Source organism: Babylonia areolata, chromosome 17, assembly GCF_041734735.1.
Source record: "Babylonia areolata isolate BAREFJ2019XMU chromosome 17, ASM4173473v1, whole genome shotgun sequence".
Lineage (NCBI taxonomy): Eukaryota > Metazoa > Mollusca > Gastropoda > Neogastropoda > Buccinidae > Babylonia > Babylonia areolata.
Genome location: NC_134892.1, coordinates 17,024,617 through 17,044,319, shown reverse-complemented (window position 1 = coordinate 17,044,319; position 19,703 = coordinate 17,024,617). Strand labels below are relative to the sequence as shown.

General features: G+C 42.8%; 1 protein-coding gene across 5 annotated transcripts in view; it reads right to left on the bottom strand.

Moving 5' to 3' along the window:
* LOC143291690 (nephrin-like) overlaps positions 1-19,703 on the bottom strand; it is a 154,827-nt gene that overhangs the window by 50,871 nt on the left and 84,253 nt on the right. For all 5 annotated transcript variants that reach the window (XM_076601709.1, XM_076601710.1, XM_076601712.1 and 2 more), the window contains exons 11-17: positions 19,283-19,516; positions 14,903-15,037; positions 14,395-14,555; positions 10,745-10,886; positions 8,321-8,509; positions 6,572-6,667; positions 6,010-6,279 (exon numbers count right to left, since the gene is read on the bottom strand). In XM_076601709.1, coding sequence (XP_076457824.1) covers positions 6,010-6,279; positions 6,572-6,667; positions 8,321-8,509; positions 10,745-10,886; positions 14,395-14,555; positions 14,903-15,037; positions 19,283-19,516 — 1,227 coding nt within the window. The remainder of the gene's footprint in view (positions 1-6,009; positions 6,280-6,571; positions 6,668-8,320; positions 8,510-10,744; positions 10,887-14,394; positions 14,556-14,902; positions 15,038-19,282; positions 19,517-19,703) is intronic.

Here is a 19,703-nt window from a genome sequence, read left to right as displayed (position 1 = left end):
ATCAGACTATGATCCCATGGAGGCTTCACCAGTGATGGAGTCTACAACCCGGTCAGATCAGACTCTGATCCCATGGCGGCTTCACCAGGGATGGAGTCTACAACCCGGTCAGATCAGACTCTGATCCCATGGCGGCTTCACCAGTGATGGAGTCTACACAACCCGGTCAGATCAGACTCTGATCCCATGGCGGCTTCACCAGTGATGGAGTCTACAACCCGGTCAGATCAGACTGAGATGGAGTGAGACCTGCCACTGCAGTTAAAACCCTCCCCCCTCCCCCATTAGCATGCCTGGAGCTAAGCGCTTCTGAAAAATCTGCAAAGGAAAAATCTTTCTTTAATTTCTTCCTTCTTCTTTGTTAAATGTAGTATCACTGTCTTGCTTTTCTGTGTCCGTTTCCTGTCTTTTGTAATCTCCTGACTCGCCACACCATTTGTTTCCTTTATGGGCCTTGGTGATCTAACAATTAGCTGTCTTCTGTCAGACAATACAGGGCTTACACCTTGGTGATCTAACAATTAGCTGTCTTCTGTCAGACAATACAGGGCTTACACCTTGGTGATCTAACAATTAGCTGTCTTCTGTCAGACAATACAGGGCTTACACCTTGGTGATCTAACAATTAGCTGTCTTCTGTCAGACAATACAACCCTGATGATCTAACAATTAGCTGTCTTCTGTCAGACAATACAGGGCTTACACCTTGGTGATCTAACAATTAGCTGTCTTCTGTCAGACAATACAGGGCTTACACCTTGGTGATCTAACAATTAGCTGTCTTCTGTCAGACAATACAGGGCTTACACCCTACTACTGTGTCTGACACACGCTGTTAGTGTTATCAGCTAACATGTACCTTGTTTGTGTGTGTGTGTGTGTGTGTTTGTTTTTTGTTGTTTTTTTTTGTTGTTGATTGCGAGTGTTTTTAACTTATTTCTATGACTTGTTTTCGTTATCTGCAGGTAATGAAATAACTGCATGGCTGATGACATTGGCACTACCCACTTTGACCTCTTCGGAGTTACTGAGTAATGTGATGCATAGCTACCATAGTCATTAAATAGTTATTTGTTCAAGGCCTGTATCTAATGTCTAAGCAATACCGTCTGTATCTTGGTCTGACTTTTGATCCGATGATTTAACAACGATTTTTAAATTCCTGATACAATCTCCAAGGTCAGCTGGGCGAAACAACAAATACGTAATACACTGATCAGTGAAGAAAGGCTGGTACTGTCGCAACACACACACACACACACACACACACACACACACACACACACACACAGAGTTGTGTACCCTCCATCAAAACTTAATGAGACCACTGAAATAGAATACAAAAATAAACGGCGTAGTTCTGCCTGCAAGCTGTTGACCCTTGACCCGAGGAGGTCAGGTCAGTTTACATGTGTATTTTTCACTCACTAATAGTGAAACAGCACTGGCCGCTCAGAATGGCTGGTTTGAAGGCATTCCCTGATATTGTATGTATATATATATATTTGGGTAGGGGTCAGAGACTGTTATATGAGTGATAATATGAATGACTCTGTGTGTGTGTGTGTGTGTGTGTGTGTGTGTGTGTGTGTGTGTGTGTGTGTGTGTGTGTGTGAGTGAGTGAGTGAGTGAGTGTGTGTGTGTGTGTGTGTGTGTGTGTGTGTGTGTGTGTGTGTGTGTGTGTGTGTGTGAGTGAGTGAGTGTGTGTGTGTGTGTGTGTGTGTGTGTGTGTGTGTGTGTGTGTGTGCAGTAAGAGGGCCCACAAATGATAGTGAAGGAGAGAGACCGACACAGGCAGTAAGAGAGGCAGGTACAGACAGGCAGAAACTGAGACAACCCAGAAGACACAGGACAGAACAAAATAGCCTGTGTGTTTACATGTTCATGTAGTCTATATAAGTATATTGGCGACTCAAAGATTGTTATACATGTGTGCTTGTGTACATGCTGTTTTGTAAATGTCTGTTTCTAAGTATTGTGCATGGCTTGTGCATACACATGAGAGAGAGAGAATCATTATTGTTCCAATCAATCTCTCCATATATGCTCAACGAAGGCAGCAATGTTGTCATGACAATCACACGCACTACAGACCTGCTCCGTTCCCCGGCACCACACACACACACACACACACACACACACACTGCCCAAAACCTTGCACAACAAAGTGGTCAGCCTTCTGTCCAGGGCTTTCAAAACAACAGAAATAAAGCACTGTTGTCCGTGGACTGGACCGGCTAAGCCAGCCCTGTACACAGCACATCTGACTGATGGCCATGTCATTTCACAGCTAAGCCAGCCCTGTACACAGCACATCTGACTGATGGCCATGTCATTTCACAGCTAAGCCAGCCCTGTACACAGCACATCTGACTGATGGCCATGTCATTTCACAGCCCCCGGCCACACACACTGTGCTCACCCATGTGGCACTGTTGAGGTCCGGGACCACTGGAGCAGAAAGAAAAGGTGGACAGGGCAGCACTCCCACACCGTTAAAAACCTGATTGTCGTCAGGTCTCCCTGACCCCATCTCCACCCTAATCCCTCTCCACTTTTCCCCAGGCCATTTGCATTCAATGTCAGTAAAGACAATACAACATGTACACCCCACTGCCACACAAGTTCTGTGTACAGAACACAATGTCCTAGCAGACACAGTGTATGCTGTCTATCATGATCTCGAGCTGAAATATTTTGAAGATTGTCATTTGTGATTTTGTAAAAGAAATATTTGTGTATACTGAATCATTTTCAATCTGCATAAAGATTATGAGAGTGTGTCTTGTATGAGAGTGTCTTGTATGTATGAGAGTGTGTCTGTATGAGAGTATGTCTTGTGTCTTCCATCATTCATGTGTACCTGTATGAGAGTGTGTCTTGTGTCTTCCATCATTCATGTGTACCTGTATGAGAGTGTGTCTTGTGTCTTCCATCATTCATGTGTACCTGTATGAGAGTGTGTCTTGTGTCTTCCATCATTCATGTGTACCTGTATGAAAGTGTGTCTTGTGTCTTCCATCATTCATGTGTACCTGTATGAGAGTATGTATTGTGTCTTCCATCATTCATGTGGTTGAAAAGTTGTGCTGGTATGTGCAAGTCTTAGCCACATTGCATTCACATTCTCCAAACAACTCATAAGTGTACGTGCACATCTCTCAAACTTTTAACCTATTCTCATCTTTACCATGATTTTACTGATCAGACGGGCTACTCCATAATGAAAGTCGGCTAACTTACGCCAAATGATTCCTGCACAGACAGACTTGAGGCAAGAAGGCTGACCAGGAAGTGGCGTGGACGAGAATTTTCAGCATGTTCTGTATGCTGGAGTTAGCTCTGCATACCGGAATAAGCTCAAAGTAGAAACACCTGTAAAGTGGTGAATTTAATTAACCTGCACAATGGACTGGCAGGTTTGATCACCCACAGACTCAAGAGTGACAATAATCCTGTGAATCAACGAGAAGTCTTTAGTTTTGTCCTGTTTCAGTCCCTCCCTGCATCCACACATCTTTCAAAACTTATTCAAATGTATTTTCCTAATTTGTTCATATTTTTCCTATTGCCTTTATGAAAATGATAATGACATGTAAACTCTCTCTCTCTCTCTCTCTCTCTGTGTGTGTGTGTGTGTGTGTGTGTGTGTGTGTGTGTGTGTGTGTGTGTGTGTGTGTGTGTGTGTGTGTGTGTGTGTGTGTACATGTGCATGTATACATGCATGTCTGCAAGTCAAAGATGGAAGTTGCACACAGAGGCTGTGACCAGAAACATTGTTTTGGCTGGATATTATCACTGTGGATACCACATTTGTGTCATCACAAATGGAACAGGACCACACCCAACACACCAGCCAACCATGCATTAAAACCAAACCACATCACTGAAAACCAATTTGCCTTGAAGGCACAGATATTTATTCATCCCCACAGGCAGACTACTAGGGAGGAAGGGGAGTGCTGGGTGGTGGGGGTGGGGGATGGATTGAAGGGGAGTGCTGGGTGGTGGGGGTGGGGGATGGATTGAAGGGGAGTGCTGGGTGGTAGGGGTGGGGGATGGATTGAAGGGGAGTGCTGGGTGGTGGGGGTGGGGGATGGATTGAAGGGGAGTGCTGGGTGGTGGGGGTGGGGGATGGATTGAAGAAGAGTGAAATCATTAGATGGAAAATGCAAAAATTATCCTTGAAGGTCAGTGCATATTCACATCGATGCAAAAACAGAATCCAGGCAACACAAGCAGTTCCCAGTGAAATGTGATGGGTGGAATGAGGACTGGAGAAACACTGTGAAGAATCAATCAGATGAGTGTGGGCACAGGGTGGGCTGGTGAGGACGGGGGTAGGGGAGGGAATAAAGGATCAACACATAATGGTCACACACACACACACACACACACACACACACACAACAACTACAACAACAACAACAACAACAACAAAAACCAACCAGCCAATCCACCAAACAAAAACACGAGAACCCAAACCAAAGCACATATACATCATGCACAGCCACTCCTCACTTTCTCACACACACACACACACACACACACACAGTCCACAAAACCTTTTCACCATTCTTAAATGCAGTCAGGAAAACACTACAGGGTGGCTGGTGTGTGAAATTGGAGGCATGGATTTGGGCTGCCAGCCATGGTGAGCACAGCAAATAATAACACAGAAACAAGCCAGCATTCCACTGGGAAAACAGCATGTGGGCAACATTAGGTGAGCAATCTCAGGAGAAACTAAACAACAGTTATTTGTCATTTGTGAGCACTGTTCTGATGTGTGTGCGTGTGTGTGTGACAGAGTGTGAGTGTGTGTAGGGGGGAAGGTGGGTTGAGAGAGAGAGAATGTTCTTTCATTCGTTCGTTCTTAGTGATATAAGATGAAGAGAGAGAGTGTGTGTGTGTGATGATGTGGGTGCGCTGTTTGTGAGTGAACAGAATAGAATAAAACAGTATGGAATAGAATACCTTTTTGTCATGACATCTGGTTTATAAGACTCAGGACAACACAAATGTGATATATATCCAGTTTGTTGTGCATAATATCATGAAATTCTATAGTTTTCATCACACTGATATCTATATGTATATGTTAGAAAGTGTGTGTGTGTGTGAAAGAGAGAAACAGCAGGGGGAGGGGAGGGTGAGGGTGGGGCGTGGGGTGGGGGGGTGGGGTGGAGCAGGGGAAGAGAGAGAGAGATGTGTGTGTAACACACACACACACACACACACACACACACACACACAGATCGAGACAGAAAGAGACACACCAACATGGATGAGACATGGATGAAGCCAAGTGCAGTAATTTTGTCATCAAACTATCCCCCATCCCCCAAGTGCTGAAACAACTGCAGTCGCAAGGGAGACAATCCCTGAATCATGCTTTTGTGTTGATATTGTTCTTGAATTTTCTCTGAAACTCTTTTGAATTGTTAAAACAGATAAGAGTTTTTCACATTATTTGAAATTGTTCAAGTTGAAGTATATATGCAGTTTGATTTAGTATAGGAGGTGTCATGTTAACCCCCCCACACACACACCCCACAAAAACAAACAAAAAACCCACCAAAAAAACAAAACCAAACCCTAATGTTGTGTGATTGTCAATCGTGACCTTGCCAGTTGTGTTTGCAGGCAGCAGAATGGTGATGTACCCACTACTACCTCCCAACACCAATTTCAGACACGAAAGATGGCTGGGGAATCCCCATCATGTGACGGACAGATATGTTGCTATCTGGTAAACAAAAGTTGAAAAGGCAGCTTTCCTCAATGGACAGTGTGCTGCATTGGTGTTACCTTGTTGCTTTTCAAGGATGCTGTATATATTAGACCTTGGCATCAAAAGGGTTAAGTGGTGGTTTGGCCAACATGATGAGTGAGAGAATAAGCAACAGATGAAAAAAAAAATTATCCACTCCCACCACCAACTGCTTACCCTCTGACAACCTCTAACCCCCACGCCCCTCCCCCAACAAGACAAGGGCAGCAACTCACTGATCTGAGCCTTGGTGGGAGAGCCGCACACGTCGGGCCGCGCCAAGAGACACACCGACACGTTGACCTCCGTGACCCCCTCCCCCGGGATCTCCAGAGAGCCACCCCCCAGCAGGCGTGCACAGCCTTTGACTGTCCTCCAGGCCCCTGACGACTCCTTGGCTTCAATCTTCAGGCAGTACTGAGCACTAGGCTGAGATGGCACCACCAGCTGTTGTGTGGACGTGTAAAACATGGGCACTGCATCGCCCAGGGTCGGAATGTCCAACTCTGAAATACACAGCCAGGCACAAACATGAAAATGACATGTTACAGCAAAACAGTGGAACCAACCAGGCAGAAACAGGGAAAAAGGTATTTTAAAGTATAGCACTGAAACCAGTCATCAGGATATCCTGAGCAATCTCTGTGGTTCAAGAAAAAATGCCAGCAACCGATTTCATGAATGTTTTAGAGATTGACTTATTTATGAAAAATTTGATCTAATATTTTTTTTACTATAACAGATATCAAGTTTTCAGCAGTGCATCATCATAATGCATTCCAACACACAGAGACATACCTCGTGTCTGTGAAGTGATGGTAATGGAACGTTGCCCAGTGCCCAGTTCATTGGTGCCAAACACCGAGAACTCATACCGAGTGGCTGGCTTTAATCCTGTAACAAAACAAAACATATCATCAAAACTTTTTTTTATTGTCGTCATTGAAATCATTTTCATCCATACAGAGAAAAGGATTGCTCTTATATTGATGTTTTGCTGCAGAATCTGGTGATGTTTTTTGGTGCATGTCAGTGGGTGCATGTCAGTGTGCAATGCATGTCAGTGTGTCCATGTCAATGTGTGCATGTCAGTGTGCATGTCAGTGTGAGCAAGTTGAAGTGTGCATGTCAGTGTGTGTGTGGGGGGGTGGGTGGGTGGGTTCAGTGTATATATATCAGTGTTTGTATGTCAGTGTAAGCATGTGTCAGTGTGTGTGTGTCAGTGTGTACATGTCAGTGTGTGCATGTCAGTGTGTGTGTGTGTGTGTGTGTGTGTGTGTGTGTGTGTGCGCGCGTGTATGAGTGTGTGCATGAGTGAATACAGGTATGTATTTGTGGGTGGGTTGATGTGTGGGTCAGCATGATTGTGCCATCCTGTGGATCTGTACATTTCAGATAATCCCTTTTCCAGTTTATCAACAGTTTGCTATGTAATATGCAATGCCCCACATTTTCATTTGTGTGTAACATTTGTTTTCTTAAGGACACAAATGAAAACACCATAATTTCCAACCCAAAAGCAGCGTTTTGGACAACATACCAAACAGACATGACCAACGTAAAATATATGATGCCATATCAAAACTCTCAATCACGGAATCCAGAAACTCTAAAACTGCCAAATATACACCCCAGCCACAAAGCAGGAAACAGCTGTGGATCATTCTCCACCACATCATTATCATTGTAATCATTACCATCAGCATTTTATTTCTGTCTTTTCAATATCTGTATTTCTTTTTATCACAACAGATTTCTCTGTGTGAAATTCGGGCTGCTCTCCCCAGGGAGAACGCATCGCTACACTACAGCGCCACCCATTTTTTTGTTGTTTTGTTTTTTGTATTTTTTCCTGCGTGCAGTTTTTTTAATTTGTTTTTCCTATCGAAGTGGATTTTTCTACAGAATTTTGCCAGGAACAACCCTTTTGTTGCCGTGGGTTCTTTTACGTGTGCTAAGTGCATGCTGCACATGGGACCTCGGTTTATCGTCTCATCTGAATGACTAGCATCCAGACCACCACTCAAGGTCTAGTGGAGGGGGAGAAAATATCAGCGGCTGAGCCAAGATTCAAACCAGTGTGCTCAGATTTTCTCACTTCCTAGGCGGACGCGTTACCTTTAGGCCATCACTCCAGGCGAAAAAGAATGCAGGGATAAAAACAACCACCACCAAACAAAAACAACAACAACAAAATTAAAGAAAAGCAAACCCCAGATCAACAACACACAGAAATGAAATGATTTAATGTGTATACAGTGTGCCAGGGTACAGCTTGATGATGTAAATAAAAGTATGGTGCTAACAAAATGACAGGGCCATTTTTCTGTCCATGATGGACATGTCTATGAACACAAACGTAGAATGTCAGTGTTAGCCTTTCTTGGGTGTTTTGCTTGTTTCACAGTTCCCACGGAATTAACTTATGCTCAAAGTTACACATACGGAAGTCAGTCAAATGAACACACAGGCAAAAGAGACCGCAAAAAATCGGTCAAAACCACACCTCACACACACACACACACACACACACACACACACACTCACTTGTGATATTATAGTCACTGGAAGACACAGGCGCTGCAGGGACATTGTAACTGTTCTTGGACCCGATCTCCTGCACAGTGACCTGGAATTCCTGGGGGAATCCCCCATTGAAACCGGGGGTCCACTGCAGGTGTATGGATTCCCAGGTACGACCCAGTGTCTGTAGCAATGTGGGGGACTCTGGGGTGGCTGTGAAACAGTGAACACTGCGGTGATGAACACTGCGGTGATGAACACTGTGGTGATGAACACTGTGGTGATGAACACAATGAACACTGTGGTGTGAACACAATGTGGTGATGATCACAATGAACACTGTGGTGATGAACACAATGAACACTGTGGTGATGAACACTGGTTATGAACACAATGAACACTGTGGTGATGAACACATGGTGATGAACACAATGAACACAGGTGATGAACACTGTGGTGATGAACACAATGAACACTGTGGTGATAAACACAATGAACACTGTGGTGGTGAACACAATGAACACTTGGTGATGAACACACTGTGGTGAACACAATGAACACGGTGGTGATGAACACAATGAACACTGTGGTGGTGAACACAATGAACACTTGGTGATGAACACACTGTAGTGAACACAATGAACACTGTGGTGATGAACACTGTGGTGATGAACACAATGAAACAGGTGAACACGTGGTGATGAACACAATGAACACTGTGGTGATGAACACTGTGGTGATGAACACAATGAAACAGGTGAACACGTGGTGATGAACACAATGAACACTGTGGTAGTGAACACAATGAACATTGTGGTAGTGAACACTGTGGTGATGAACACAATGAACACTGTGGTGATGAACACAATGAAACAGGTGAACACATGGTGATGAACACAATGAACACTGTGGTGGTGAACATAATGAAAACTGTGGTGATGGACACATGGTGATGAACACAACAAACACCATGGTGGTGAACACAATGAAACAGGTGAACACAATAAACGCTGTGTGATGAACACAATGAACACTGTGTGGTGAACACAATGAACGCTGTGTGGTGAACACAATGAACACTGCGGTGATGAGCACAATGGACGCTGTGGTGATGAACACAATGAACACTGTGGTGATGAACACAATGAACACTGTGTGGTGAACACAATGAACACTGTGTGATGAGCACAATGAACACTGTGTGGTGAACACAATGAACACCGCGGTGATGAACACAATGAACACTGCGGTGATGAACACAATGGACGCTGTGGTGATGAACACAATGAACACTGCGGTGATGAACACAATGAACACTGGTCATGAACACTGTGATGATGACAGCTAATCATGCGGAATGGAAATACTTTTTTGGTTTGTTTGTTTGCAAAGAAAATGTTCTTTGATCTCACAGTTAGTGAAATAGCACCGGAAGTAAAAACAGAAAAAAGGAAACAGTAAAATAAACAGAAGAAAGGGAAGGAAAGACAGGCCAGATTATGATGGGTGAAGATGAAAAACGAGGAGAAGGATTATAAAAAGAAGGTAAGTCTGAAATTAAGGTGAAGATGAAACAAAAGAAGCAGAAAAGAAAAAATGATAAGGAATAGGAAAGAGAAGAGGAAGAAGAAGAGATGATGAAGCTGAAACAGCAGAGGAAAGAGATGAAAGTGATGAGGAAAGAGATGAAAGTGGTGAGGAAAGAGATGAAAGTGATGAGGAAAGAGATGAAAGTGATGGGGAAACAGATGAAAGTGATGAGGAAACAGATGAAAGTGATGGGGAAAGAGATGATGGAGGAGATAATGAGGAAGAAGGAAATGAAACAGAAGTGGAAGTGAGAAAAGAACACAAGAGAAATGAATAGAAAAGAACAATAAAGCCCTTCCAAAAGAAAAAGAAGAAAAAAAATTATGTTTAAACAAAGCTAAGAAACAGAACACTTAAGAAACACACACACACACACACACACACACACACACTCTGACATACACACACACACACACACACACACATACACACTCTGACGTACACACACACACACACACACACACTCTGACGTACAAACACACACACTCTGACGTACACACACACACACACACACTCTGACGTATACACACACACAGACGTACACACACACACACACACACACACTCTGACGTACACACACACACACTCTGACGTACACACACACGCACACACACACACTGACGTACACACACACACACACTCTGACGTACACACACACACACACACATGTAATAAACTTATAAAGGAGAGACATATAAGAAGAATAAAGAATCACAGCCAAGACAGATGGATATTTAACAAGCGACAGAATCAGTGCTGTAGCACAGTTTTTATCTCAAAAAGTCCAGCAATGCCCCCCCCCCCCACCTCCCATTCCCCCCCCCCCCCACTCCCCCCTCCTCCAGGAGGAGTCCTCACACTTAGTGGTGATGTTGACGACGGTGGACACGTTGGCCAGGAAGTTGGACACGAAGCAGTGGTACAGGCCGTAGTCACCACTGTCCACACTGTGGATCACCAGTGTGCTGCGATGCCCTGAGGGAACACCTGCCACTGGCACCTGTATCACACACACCAAGACAGGCTATATGCATGTTTTGTAGATTTCCAAACAGCTGCTGATAACATTTCACATGCAGGTTAGTTCACAAAACTTAGTAAAAAGTATATACGGCAGGTGCTTCGATATATTTCTTAATATATACAAATACAAAAATCTGTACTCAGAATGAAAATGGATTCTTCCTTTCAGCATATGTTCAAAGAGGAATACCACAGGAAAATATGTGCCCCAGTCTCCATCACTGAGAAATACGTGCCCCAGTCACAATCACTGAGAAATACATGCCCCAGTCTCCATCACTGAGAAATACGTGCCCCAGTCTCCATCATACAGAAATACGGGCCCCAGTCTCCATCACTGAGAAATACGTGCCCCAGTCTCCATCATACAGAAATGCGGGCCCCAGTCTCCATATAAAGAGAAATATGTGAATATGTGCCCCAGTCTTCAACAGAAATATGTGCCCCAGTCTTCAACAGAAATATGTGCCCCAGTCTCCATGAGAGAAATGCGTGCTCCAGTCTCTTTAAAAAGAGAAATACATGCCCTAGTCTTCATCAGAGAAATACATGATACAGAAATACATGCCCCCAATCTCCAACACAGAAATATGTGCCCTAGTCTCCGTCATTGAGAAATACATGCCCCAGTCTCCATCATTGAGAAATACATGCCCCAGTCTCCATATATAGAGAAATACAGTCTGTTCCATCTGTGCTCAGATATGGGGTACCACAAGGTTCCGTCCTGGGACCTATACTCTTTACAATGTACACACAACGTCTAAGTTTGATCATCCAACTGTCTGTACCTCACTATCATCTGTTTGCTGATGATTGTTAACTGCATGATTCGACTATTCCATCTGAAATTTCATGTTTAGCTTCTAAATTTAAAACTGGTATAGAAAATGTAGCAAAGTGGATGAAACAAAACAAACTAAAAATGAATGATGACAAAACAGAACTCATATTGACTGGTAATGAAAATAAGCTCAAGCAAATAAATACAACGTCTATCATTTGTTCTGGCATAGACATTTCTTTTTCTAGTTCTGTCCGTAATCCTGGTTTCTACCTTGATTCATCCCTCATGATGGAAACGCAGGTGAACCACCTGTGTAAATTTCTTTACTTTCAGCTTCGTAAGATTTGTAAAATCCACCCCCTCTTGTCTGTTGATGCCGCCAACAAACTTGCTGTTGCCTTCATTTTTTTCCCGCCTAGATTATTGTAATTCTCTCTTAGCTGGCCTTCCCAATGATAAACTCTACAAGCTCCAGAAAATACAGAATAGTGCAGCTCAACTCGTCCTTAAAAAGTCGAGGAGTGCTACTGCTCTCCTGCGGACACTTCATTGGGTGCCTGTTCAAGCCAGAATTGAATATAAAGTTGCCTGTCTATGCTTTCCCTGCCTGAATTGTGATACCACACCCTCTTATCTTTCTGAGCTTGTTAACCCGTACTTGCCAAACAGAACATTCAGATCTCTTGATTCCTCCAAGCAAACTGTTCCCCGATACTTCCTTAACTCCTGTGGAAAGAAGTCATTTTCCGTCTTTGGACAATAACTTGGAATTCTCTGCCTATTGCTCTCAGACAAATAACTCATTTATCTACCTTTAAAGCTAATCTTAAAACTTATCTCTTTAAAAAATACTTGTCACAACTCAAATAGTGCTATTGTCCGAGGCCCATGGAAATGTGAGTGTGTGTGATGGGAGAGTGGAGAGAATGGGGGTGGGTAGATGGATGGTGGTGGTGTGGTTCGAAAGGGAGAATGACCTGATTTTTACCCCTTTTACCTTTTCTATCCAAAATTTTATTTTACCAAATCTATGGCATGCAGATTACAGCTATGTTCCTTTTTACATGTATGTATTTTAAGTGAAAATTGCTGTCATCTCAGCCGTTTAATCATGTGTGTTTTGGTGTGTGTGTGTTAGTGTGAGTGTTGGAGTGTAACAGTTGTAGCATTGATAGTATGTTACTTTTGAGTTTTATGCATTGTGTGTTTATAATATTAATGATTCTGTTTTATGTTTCTACTACTTTTTATATACTTTCTTGTTTCATTTTAGGTACTGGATTGTACAGCGCTTAGAGCTTGCTTATGCTTGTATTATAGCGATATATATAAAAAAAAAAAAATATAAATACATGCCCCAGTCTCCATCATTGAGAAATATGTGCCCCAGTCTCCATCACTGAGAAATATGTGCCCCAGTCTCCATCACTGAGAAATATGTGCCCCAGTCTCCATCAGAGAAATATGTGCCCCAGTCTCCATCACTGAGAAATATGTGCCCCAGTCTCCATCAGAGAAATATGTGCCCCAGTCTCCATCATTGAGAAATACATGCCCCAGTCTCCATCACTGAGAAATATGTGCCCCAGTCTCCATCATTGAGAAATATGTGCCCCAGTCTCCATCATTGAGAAATACATGCCCCAGTCTCCATCAGAGAAATATGTGCCCCAGTCTCCATCATTGAGAAATATGTGCCCCAGTCTCCATCAGAGAGAAATATGTGCCCCAGTCTCCATCACTGAGAAATATGTGCCCCAGTCTCCATCACTGAGAAATATGTGCCCCAGTCTCCATCAGAGAGAAATATGTGCCCCAGTCTCCATCCTCCATCATGGAGAAATACGTGCCCCAGTCTCCATCCTCCATCAGAGAGAAATATGTGCCCCAGTCTCCATCACTGAGAAATATGTGCCTCAGTCTCCATCAGAGAGAAATATGTGCCCCAGTCTCCATCACTGAGAAATATGTGCCTCAGTCTCCATCAGAGAGAAATATGTGCCCCAGTCTCCATCACTGAGAAATATGTGCCTCAGTCTCCATCAGAGAGAAATATGTGCCCCAGTCTCCATCACTGATAAATATGTGCCCCAGTCTCCATCCTCCATCATGGAGAAATATGTGCCCCAGTCTCCATCACTGATAAATATGTGCCCCAGTCTCCATCCTCCATCATGGAGAAATACATGCCCCAGCCAGACATGCCCCAGTCTCCATCACTGATAAATATGTGCCCCAGTCTCCATCCTCCATCATAGAAAAAATACATGCCCCAGCCAGACATGCCCCAGTCTCCATCATGGTGTTCCTCTGTTTGTATTATATTGTTCAAGTAATCCAAATCTACAAACAGGAATATATACAGACGAAGATAAAGAAGTGTAATGTAAGGTATACAAATTATTTTTGCATTGTTATGTAAAAAACACAAACAGTTTTTCAGTAAGAACATTTACCCACAAATGTCTGGTAAATATGGTTTGCAAGTTTTTAGACAGTTTAGTGGCTGACATCAATTCTCACCATCCATCAACTCTGTCTCAAAAAGTATCTTTCCTATTTGAGATGGCTAAAAGACTGGACGTCTAGTGGGGAGAGCTTGTCCCAGGCAGTCTGCACAAGATGACTAATTGTGTCCCTGCACGTGACAGGACAGACATCACAACAGACTGAGGACAGCAAGTCATGCAGCACTCACCTGTTCTTCAGAGAACTTGTCAGAGGCCATGTTGATTAATCTTCCGTCTCTGTACCACTGGAAGCGTGGGGGTGGGTAGGCCTGAGCCTGGCAGGGGAGGTAAGTCTGGTCTGTGATGATCACGGCGATCTTCTGGGAAGGAGTGGACACCACTGGGGCAACTGTGGGTAGAAAGCAGTAAAACACCCTCCATCAACAGAAAAACAGCCAGAAACATGTTAACAAAAACAACAAAAACTACTGGTAGAAAAAGAGAGCAACAGAGAGAAAGAGAGCAGAGAGAATGTTCTGAGAATGAAGAAGTTTTGTGTTGAACTGTGTGTGTGTGCATGTGTACTTTGCATGCCTACATGAGTATGTGTGTGAATGCACATGTATCTGTGTATGCCCATCTGTGTGTACCTGGTTCTATGAGTACATATTTGGAATGGGTCCCCAGATAAAGGCAAGGAAAGCAGAGGGAGAGAAAAGCGACACATGCTGAACTCCAACACACTGCTGTACTCACACTGCACTGACAGCTGCATGGTACTGGAGGCTGTGGAAGCATGTACAGGGGACCTAACTCTGCATGTGTACTTTCCTAAATCCTCGATTCTCAGCCGTACTCTCTCCCCTGAAGGTGCCAGGGCGCGTTCAGAACCTGAGTCCAGTAGAAAGGGACAGTACAATAATTCATTCATAAAATATACATACCAATGAAAAGCCAGTTTGGCAAGAATAATGTGTATACACGCATGGACATTAGATTTAGAATCCAGTCTCCCCTGCTGAGATCATAAAAAAATGTGTGATTATAGCATCCGGTATGGATGAGCATGTACACAACTCAACATTCATAAAATTTTACAGTTAAATTACCACAGATTTCATTCAGGTTTGAGTCTCATTTGCTCTACTCAAGGAAACCTGAACACATAGTAGCCATGTGCAAACTTTGTGTAAGTGCCCATGATCTATATATACACAGAGGCAGATACATCGGCACAGAAACATGTGCAAGAGAATGCAAAACATGTGGCATATTCAAAGACTTTTAACAGATGTGTTAGATATAATCATTGAAGAGAAGCTTTGCTGAATGATGTAAAGTCTACGTTTACAAACACTGAAAATACTGACAGTCAGTCATTTGTGTAAATACAATCCTGTCTGACCTGGAACAGCACTGTTCATAAATATTTCAAAGTACACATCTCAGTCTGCTTGGTTTTATCCCATATGTTTTCGTGTAGAAGTAGTACTAGAAGTATCAACAGTAGTTACACTTTTGTTTAACATATTTCTTTAAATAAATCTGATGTGATATGATTTGTTGATTCATTTATAAAACTTTATTTTTTCTTTCATGACAAATATGATTCTGAATCTTTATCAGGCATAGATTTGCATCAGTGACTCACGCATCGAACAAAAACAAAGGAATGTCCTTCAGCATTAGTGGTGTGAACATGCTTGGGAGATGGCTGACAGGCTGCATCCAACATTCATTTTCTGTAGTAACTTCTTCCACAGAATTACTAAAGGTTCTTGGTTATTGTTTTTTTTTTCTAGTTGCTATTTTGCTTTGAAAAGAAATCCTGCATGTAACTGCTTTTGCCAAACACATCAACCTTTCAGAGAATACTGTTGGAAGAACAATGAAGACTCTGATTCTGATTTACCCACACTCACAGAGATAAAAGGGCAGAGATACACTATACACATGGAGACAGACAGACACAGATATATACAATATACACAGAGACAGACACAGAGATACACCATACACACGGAGACAGACAGACAGACAGACACAGAGGCAGACACAGAGATATACAACATACACAGAGACAGACACAGATATATACAATATACACAGAGACAGACAGACACAGATATATACAATATACACAGAGACAAACACAGACATATACTAAACACACAGACACAATGCTTTAACGATATAATACACACAGAGACAGACACAGATATATACTTCATACAGAAAAAGACAAAATGGTATACCATACACCCAGAGACAGACAGAAATATATTACACATACAGATACAGACACAGAAATATATTATACACAAAGAGACACAGAGATATACTATACACACAGAGATAGACACAGAGACATGCTATACACACAGAGACAGACACAGAGATATGATATACACACAGAGACAGACACAGAGATATGCTATACACACAGACAGACACAGAGATACGCTATACACACAGAGACAGACATAGAGATATGCTATACACACAGACACAGAGATACGCTATACACATAGAGACAGACACAGAGTCATGCTAAACACACAGAGACAGACACAGAGACATGCTAAACACACAGAGACAGACACAGGGATATGCTAAACACACAGAGACAGACACAGGGATATGCTAAACACACAGAGACAGACACAGAGACATGCTATACACATAGAGACAGACACAGGGATATGCTATACACACAGAGACAGACACAGGGATATGCTAAACACACAGAGACAGACACAGAGACATGCTATACACATAGAGACAGACACAGGGATATGCTATACACACAGAGACAGACACAGAGACATGCTATACACACAGAGACAGACACAGAGACATGCTATACACACAGAGACAGACACAGAGACATGCTATACACACAGAGACAGACACAGAGACATGCTATACACACAGAGACAGACACAGAGACATGCTATACACACAGAGACAGACACAGAGACATGCTATACACACAGAGACAGACACAGAGACATGCTATACACACAGAGACAGACACAGAGACATGCTAAACACACAGAGACAGACTCAGAGACATGCTATACACACAGAGACAGACACAGAGATATGCTATACACACAGAGACAGACACAGAGACATGCTATACACACAGAGACAGACACAGAGACATGCTATACACACAGAGACAGACACAGAGATATGCTATACACACAGAGACAGACACAGAGACATGCTAAACACACAGAGACAGACTCAGAGACATGCTACACACATAGAGACAGACACAGAGACATGCTATACACATAGAGACACAGAGACATGCTATACACACAGAGACAGACACAGAGATATGGTATACACACAGAGACAGACACAGAGATATGCTATACACACATAGTGTGTTGTTCAGTCTATTGTTCCGTTTTGAAGAAATTTGCGCAATGTTGGTTTGGAACTGATGCCAATATTCGTTTGATTTGCAAAGCATCGTGCTCTACCTTTCATGCTAGACTTACGGCCACTCCCTCTCTCTGCCTTTATTTCTTTGAGGCGATCGATGGCCTTGTACCCGTTCTTTTTGTTATTCTTTGACTTTTCTGAGGATTTCCGATTTTCCTACTGTAAATGTAGGCCGCTCGTTGTTGCGTTACCAGCAAGTCTGTCAGCCCGTTCATTTCCCTTAACACCTGCATGTCCTGGGCAGTATGACCATGTAAGTTTTTTTTTAATCTAAAAGTTGCGCATTGCCTCATGCCACTCCGGGCTTCCCATTCCATTTTCAGTTTTCTGTATGAAGTTCATTGAGTCTTTTAGAATCATGACATGTTGGTTTCCAGGCATATGGATAGATGATATAGCCACTGGAGAACATAATGATATACTATACACATAGATACAGACACAGAAATATATTATACACACAGAGACAGACACAGAAATATATTACATACACAGATACAGACACAGAAATATATTATACACACAGAGACAGACACAGAAATATATTATACACATAGATAGAAACACAGAAATATACTATTCACAAAGAGACACATATATACCATACACACAGATACAGACACAGAAATATGCTATACACACAGAGACAGACACAGAAATATATACACAGATTCAGACACAGAAATATATTATACACATAGATACAGACACAGAAATATATTATACACATAGATACAGACACAGAAATATACTAAACACAAAGAGACACAGATATACCATACACACAGATACAGACACAGAAATATACTATACACACTGAGCCAGACAGTGAGATATACTGTACACAGACAGACAGTGAGATATACTGTACACAGACAGTGAGATATACTGTACACAGACTGACACAGAGACATACTATACACACTGAGACAGACAGATGCAGAGATACATTACAGACACACAGACAGACACATACACATAGAGACACATAGATATGCTTAAAAGCTGAGACAGACAGACAGACAGACGCAGTGATATACTATACACACAGACACAGAGATGCAATACACAGAGACAGACAGACACAGAGATATATACTATACACACAGAGACAGACAAAGAGATATATTATACACACAGAGACAGACACACATCTGAGAGTTCCTAAACACACTGACAAACACTGAGATATGCTATTCACAGAGACAGACAACTCAGAGATATCCCAAACATGTTGGGATAGCCAGACACAGAGATATGCTATACACATAGAGACAGACACAGAGATATGCTATACACACAGAGACAGACACAGAGACATGCTATACACATAGAGACAGACACAGAGATATGCTATACACACAGACAGACACAGAGATACGCTATACACATAGAGACAGACACAGAGATATGCTATACACACAGAGACAGACACAGAGACATGATATACACATAGAGACAGACACAGAGATATGCTATACACATAGAGACAGACACAGAGATATGCTATACACACAGAGACAGACACAGAGACATGATATACACATAGAGACAGACACAGGGATATGCTATACACACAGAGACAGACACAGAGACATGATATACACATAGAGACAGACACAGGGATATGCTATACACACAGAGACAGACACAGACAGACGGACGGGACAGACCCACCATTGAAGAACAAGGTGCTGGTGACTTCAGTGCTGTATGTGTTGGAGGACTTGGAGGAGGAGTGGATGTGATAGAATTGTGGCATGGTGATCAGGCTGTCCGTCATGTTGTCCTTGAACCACTCGATGACCGGCTGGGGGCGACTCCGACCTATACAGGTCAAGGACAGGGGCTGGGTGTTGGTGATGGTGCGTGTGATCTCCTCTGCTAAACCCTGCAGCAGGGTGGGGGGCTCTGAAACCACACACAACACTCACGGTGAGCTGGACTGGGGGAGGTGTGATGTTGTTTGGATCAGAGTTCACTCTGTGTGTGTGTGTGTGTGTGTGTGTGTGTGTGTGTGTGTGTGTGTTGTTGTGTGTGTGTGTGTGTGTGTGTGTGTGTGTGAGAGAGAGAGAGAGAGAGAGAGAGAGAGAGAGAG